At 37.4% G+C, this 6,583-nt stretch overlaps 1 protein-coding gene across 1 annotated transcript; it reads left to right on the top strand.

Annotated features, from left to right (window-relative positions):
* Window positions 1-255: 255 nt before the first annotated feature.
* LOC104249172 (cationic peroxidase 1-like) lies at window positions 256-2,694 on the top strand. Its single transcript, XM_009805546.2, has 4 exons — window positions 256-521; window positions 1,375-1,566; window positions 1,846-2,011; window positions 2,094-2,694. The coding sequence occupies exons 1-4, from the start codon at window positions 318-320 to the stop codon at window positions 2,474-2,476; spliced, it is 945 nt and encodes a 314-aa protein (XP_009803848.1). The 5' UTR covers window positions 256-317; the 3' UTR covers window positions 2,477-2,694.
* The last annotated feature ends 3,889 nt before the right edge of the window (window positions 2,695-6,583 follow it).

Below are 6,583 nucleotides of genomic sequence, written 5' to 3'. Positions count from 1 at the left end.
TCTATAGAATATAATTTTTTAAATGGTATTTATTTAAAATAAATAAGGTGTTAACCTTTGCTATAGGAGGTAAAAATTCCTATATAAAATTTAAAAAGTAGAGATTATAGTGAGACCGACAATTATTTTTAACTTTATAAAAGAAAATGAATTAAGAAATGAAAGTTACACGGAAACTGGACAATATAATTCGGTGCACTATTTCAGCCACCTACTACTATAAATATGTTGAAAGGCTTATTGCATTTTACGCATTACTTAGTGAGAAGCATAACCAATCTTCTTCTCCTTCTCCTTTCTTTTATTTCGTAGTAGCTATGGCTAAGATATCATTGCTACTAATAATATGTTCTATTCTTGTTGGAATGAGCTCTGCTCAGTCGTTGTCCGCCAATTTCTACTCTTCCTCCTGTCCGAATGTCCTCTCAGTTATCAAAACAGCTGTGGATTCTGCTGTCACCAAAGAGGCTCGCATGGGGGCTTCTTTACTTCGTCTTCATTTCCATGATTGTTTTGTTAATGCAAGTTACCTTTTTTTTTTTTTTTCCACCAGTACCGTCCATGCATGCATATCTTCGCGTGCAAAAAGAAAAAGAAAAATCCCTTTTAAAGTGGCATGTGTGTATGAAATTAGTTACTCCCTTTGTTTCAATTTAGACGAGGTAGTTTGACTCGATACGAAGTTTAAGAAAAGAAAAGAAGACTTTGAAACTTGTGGTCTTAAAAACTTAAGGGACAAAAGATTTGTGGGGCTATGACATTTGTATGGTTATAAATGTTTCTCATTAAGGGTAAAATAAAGAATTTAAACTTAAATTATTTCTAAATTTAGAAATGTATCATTTATTTTGAAACAGACCAAAAAGAAAAGTACCTCATCTAATTTGAAACGGAGGGAGTATTAATTTATAATCTTATATATGTAAAGCCTAGTAGGTCTAGCTTAAATAAAGGCGGTCTGTCATAGATTGATGATTTTTTAGGCTAAATTGATTCCAAATTTAGAAAGGAATCATCATTTTTTGGAACGGACTAAATAGGAAATAAGTTCACATAAATTGGAAGAGAGGGAGTATATATATATAACACTTGAGTGAATCTCTTTTCACTTATATATACGCCATTGACTTACAAATAGTTAATCTTCAATCTTGAAAATAACCCTTTAACTAAAAATTCTTGTCTTCTTCTACTTGTTAACTATTGAGGCTACAATATATGACGAGTATTAAGTGGTGACTTTCTCTACCCCTCTAAGCTCGTACACACCACACCTGCTTGCAATGAATAAACTTGCATATGGCAATAATATTGTTTAGTTACTAATCATACTCATAACAACGTGTAACATACATGTTTAATTATTTGAATCAGGGATGTGATGCGTCCGTACTACTAGATGATACTTCAAACTTCACAGGAGAGAAGACTGCTAATCCGAATAGTGGGTCATTAAGAGGGTTTGACGTGATTGATACTATCAAAACAAAAGTGGAGGCTTCATGTGCTGGTGTTGTATCTTGTGCAGATATTTTAGCCGTTGCAGCTAGAGATTCTGTCGTCAAAGTAAGTAAAAATATGCTAATACATACATATTAAATTATAAGACAGCACGGTGCACTAAGCTTCCGATATGCACGGGGTCTGAGAAAGGGCCGGACTGCAAGGGACTATTGTATGCACCCTTACCCTACATTATTAAATTCTATGTACTTTATTCAAAAATTAATTCTTTTGTACGCATGTACACTTACAATTGGAAACGTATACAGACAGCCCATAAGACTAAATAAAATTTTCTAGTCTTATAATAAGTGCTGACTGTTAATTTGATGAATTTGCCAGCTTGGTGGCCCTAGTTGGACTGTTTTACTGGGCAGAAGAGACTCAACTACTGCAAGTTTGAGTGCAGCAAACAACAACATTCCTGCACCAACTTTGAACCTCAGTGGCCTCATTTCTTCCTTCTCTACCAAAGGTTTAACTGCTAGGGAAATGGTTGCTCTTTCAGGTCTGTTCAACTTTCTTAAACCACTAAAAAATTTAACTTACGTATATACACTACAGTATAATTTCTTCGAATAATGTTGCAGGAGGTCATACAATTGGCCAAGCAAGGTGTACTACTTTCAGAAACCGTCTATACAATGAAGCCAACATAAATGCATCATTTGCAACATCAGTGAAAGCAAACTGTCCACAGAGTGGTGGTAACAACAATCTTTCACCTCTAGACACAAGTCCAACTTCATTTGACAATGTTTACTTCAAGAATTTGCAAATTCAAAAGGGCCTTCTTCATTCTGATCAACAGCTATTTAGTGGAGGATCAACACACTCCATAGTTAACACTTACAGCTCCAATTCAGCCACTTTCTTCACTGATTTTAAAAATGCTATGGTGAAAATGGGAAATCTTAGCCCCCTTACAGGTACCAGTGGCCAAATTCGTAAAAATTGCAGAAAGACGAACTAATAGCTGGCCCGAATACCATGGTTATAATTTTTTTTTAAAAAGAGAGTACCTAAAATATGATCTCAAGATTTCTGTGTGTTGCTATGTTTTTCCCCTGTTTTTTTTTTTTTTTTTTGGGTAGTCAACTTAAATGTTCTGCATTATTAGAGGTAAAGGTCGTAACGTCCCCCTCAATATGTAATGTTCGAAGTAGTGAAATGAAATGAGTGTTTTTTATATCTTGAACTGTCTATTATATTCATTAAAAAAAACATTAACAATTGATGATTTACGATCAAGAAATTTTGCATAGAATAATACTCCATATGTTCTCTTTTGCTAGTCCCTTAATAATATAGTTTTCTTTTTACTTGAAAATTTTAGCAATTCAAGAGATATTTTTTTTTTTTTTCCATATTACACTTAGTATTAGTAACTTCCCAAATTACTGGAATTACAATTTAATAAACACTAATAAAAATAATTTAATATAATAAGCCCTTAAAAATGGGGCAAAGGACAAAACTGGCACAGTGGAGAAAAATAATGACCCAACCTTCTCCTAAATACCAATTTCCACTAGCTGCCCCCGAAGCTTAAAAGCATCAGACGAAAATGAAATTTTCGTGCTTCAATTTCAATCAACCAACTCAATTATTCTTCAATTTGCTCCAAGCTTTAGGATTAACTTTTCCATGTCAATGTCAACACAGTATTGCAACATCCACCAAGGAACCCACAATGAATTTCAAGTTAAATTCAATCACAACTTCAAGTTTTAATAAAAGGTATTCCTCCAAATTTCATCTCAAAACTCCGATGTTTAATACCTCAGATCTTCGCCAAAACGCATCTAATATGAGATTCAAGTTTCCTAAGATGTTTCCCACTAGATTTTACAACACTCACTCTGAATCTAAACTATTACTTTTTTCATATATGAGAAAACCTTCGCACCAAGCTTAAGCCTCGTCAATGGCATGTCCCCGATTCCACTCTAATTAACCCGAATCCAGCTGGGTTTATACGATTTAAACTCTATGAAATACTAAAAATGACATATCAAACATCAAATACTCATCAAAATTTGAAATCCCAAAAATTCAGTCAACACGAAATTTACAATCTCAAATGCAAAAGCCCCATCTTCAAATGGGTTTTCTTGGCTAGCTCTTCGGCTTTTCGATTTTAATCGTCAAATGACATAAACCAAATTCGAAAAATGATTTAGCAATGTATTCAGATTCAAATCAAAGATTATTTCACATTAACTTTCGAGAGTGAAATTCTTCAGAGATGAAGAGTACAAAGTTTGCTGTCTCATTAACCATGGTTGGAACCAAATTTTTCAAAAACTATGTTCTTTTCTTCGTCTGCAAGTGCAACTAAAGTTTTGAAGATCAATTTCTCATCCCCAAATTCTTTATCTTAGAAGAGTATAATCTAATTGACAATAATTACCACAATAAAAAATTAGATGGGTATATTTTGCGAAAAATAAAGGAGTATAAGGAAGTGGGTAAATGGTAGTAATGAGTAGAGAAGCAAGGTAAAAGAATGTGGAAGTAGATTAAAGAAGGAATTATAATTTAAACAACTAACTGGTGTAGATAGAAACGTGGCTCTCATACACTGCTTGATGATTTTCTACTAGAGAGGATCCTATCTTACAACTAAAAGAATATTACCCCTTCACGTGAATCTATTTTCTTTTTTAGTCCGTACCAAACAGAATGACCTTTTTTCTTATTTAGAAATAATTTATCTTTACACAATGATTTATAGTCACACAAAATATTTTTACCTCATTTTACACCACAAAATCAAAAGTTTTTTTTTTTAAACTCCGTACCCAGTCAAATGGGTTCACATAAATTGAAACGGAGGGAGTATAATTTTTTTGGTATACTATGGAGTATAACATGATTACAGCTCAATCATGGTATACTGCGATTACTGTCATGGGTGGCTTTCCAGCCATGCCTCATGACCCCTTGACGTATCTCATAGCGTCCTGGCAAGCCTCCCAATGCCTAGTGCCATGGACGGCCTCGTGGTCTTAGCCGCGTCAAGTGACAAGTGCGCCTGTGCCTATGTCACCCCAGCGATAGCCCTCGCTAGCACCCAGCCGTAGGCAGATGCCAATAGCGTCACACACGCAGACTTTGATACCAAAGACAAGGTTGCTGCCAACGAACCTGCTTCTACCTTGTAGGAATCTATGTCCTTTTCATTGTAAATATAGAGTAGTTTTATTTTATGTATTTTTATTATGTCTCTCTAGCTTAGTTAGGTCGAGTTCTGTAACTTTGGTTTTTTTAAGCATTATTAGGGGGATCAAGTAATCAAACTTTCTAGCATACAAACAATTCTTTGTACTGGTGTCTCTCCCCCTCGACACCGTGTTGCTTTTCGGTAATAGCTTTCATTAATGCAATCAAGCTTTCTTTAATTCTTAATTCTCTTTTCTGTTCTCTCAATTACTCGTCATTGGTTTTCCCACACGGCATTGACAATCTCTTCTGGCATACGGAGGGAGCCCCGGTTGGTGGATAGTAATTACACGGACATCGGTTGCTTAGTCTTACGTTGTCCTTCCGAGAAATCTCATGAAAGTGTCGCGTAATAGTTGGTAACAGAGATTCTCGATATCGAACCAGGGAACACATTGTCATTACCACCATTTCTGACAATGGTGAATCATTGGGATCGCATTGCGGCCCTTGAAGAGACAATTGACGTATTACGACCCATTATGAATACGGTGCCTGATCCAAGAACCGGACTAGTACAAAGATTGGATGACTTGGACCACAGGATGCGGCAGGTCGAAGGTGACATAGCGAATATCAGTTGCGACTCTGAAGGAGACCGGCAAATGGCACCCACAAAGGCAGCCAAAATTTTTGGTAAATTCGAAGGCCTCCAACTGGAGCGTACCGAGGATTGAGCCTATAGGTCACAAGAGGCAGACAGGGTGACTTCCATGCAGCAAACCATAGACAACTTGAGAGACCAGCTCAATGTTGTCAGTGCTGCACTATAAGGCCTACTTCGAGGAGGCAGAAACCAAATCAGGGGTGCTGTGAACCTCTCCCCTATGCCACAAAAGATGAAGATTCCTGAGCAAAAACCATGCAATAGAGATTGGAATGCCAAAGAAGTGGAGAACTTCATCTTCGACATCGAACAGTACTTCGATGCCGTGGGGGAGTTAGAAAAAGAAAAAAAAGTAGAAACAGCTACCACGTATCTTCAGGGTGATGCTAAACTCTGGTGGCGAGTGAAATACGAAACCATCAAGGCAGGTAAAGATACTCTCGAGACATGGGCAGAACTGAAGGCAGCCATACGCCTATAGTTCGTCCTCGAAAATGTTGAGTACAATGCATAGAGAAAGCTACAGGAGCTCTGCCAGACCAAGTCAGTGCGGGAATTCTCCGCACTCATGATGAACATACGGGATATGGGGGCCAAAGACAAACTCTTCACATTACTCGAAGGTTTGAAACCTTATGCCCGTATGGAGATGCAAAGACAAAGGGTAGACAATTTACCCAAGGCGATCCAAGTAGCGAAATGGGGACTATCAAATGGAAACTCAGAAGGATAAGCCTCAGCCGCCTATCCGGGGGGAATACAAAGGGGGCCAGCCTAGCAATGGTGGCCCTAGAAGATGTGGAGGAGATTGGAGTGCAACCAAATCTAAGACTTCATCCTCAGGTAGCAATAGTGTTGCATCTAACAACAACGACCGGGAGAGGAATCTCCCTTCAGGATGCAGTCAGTTCGGCGGGCCACATTGGAACAATGAAAACCCATATGCACAGATGAATGCCCATCAAACTTTTGATGATGGAACGAATGATGATACAAATGATATTTACCAGACAGAACCAATAGGTGCCATCAATGCACTTGTTTATTCTATTTATGAGGCTTTAGCAGGAATCAATGCTGGTAGCCGTAAGAAGAAGGACCCATGCCAACTACCAATAAAGGGAAAAAGAAGACGGATGAAAGGCCTCCTCTTAACCAAGAGAAGACCTTGATGTTCGTCGAGATGAAAGTTAATGACAAGCCTATTCGGGTAATGATAGACACGGGCGCTACTTATAACTATTTAGC

The sequence above is a fragment of the Nicotiana sylvestris genome, chromosome 7 (genome assembly GCF_000393655.2).
Source record: "Nicotiana sylvestris chromosome 7, ASM39365v2, whole genome shotgun sequence".
In the NCBI taxonomy this organism is placed as follows: domain Eukaryota; kingdom Viridiplantae; phylum Streptophyta; class Magnoliopsida; order Solanales; family Solanaceae; genus Nicotiana; species Nicotiana sylvestris.
The sequence above is the reverse complement of the archived record's forward strand: the minus strand, read 5'-3'. Positions and strand labels throughout refer to the sequence as shown.

What these genes read in the sequence shown, in the direction of transcription:
- LOC104249172 (XM_009805546.2), top strand. Translation starts at nt 318, where the DNA reads ATGGCTAAGATATCATTGCTACTAATAATATGTTCTATTCTTGTTGGA. An exon ending in CTAGAGATTCTGTCGTCAAA is followed by an intron (nt 1,567 to 1,845) that starts GTAAGTAAAAAT and finishes TGAATTTGCCAG; the next exon opens with CTTGGTGGCCCTAGTTGGAC. An exon ending in GGAAATGGTTGCTCTTTCAG is followed by an intron (nt 2,012 to 2,093) that starts GTCTGTTCAACT and finishes ATAATGTTGCAG; the next exon opens with GAGGTCATACAATTGGCCAA.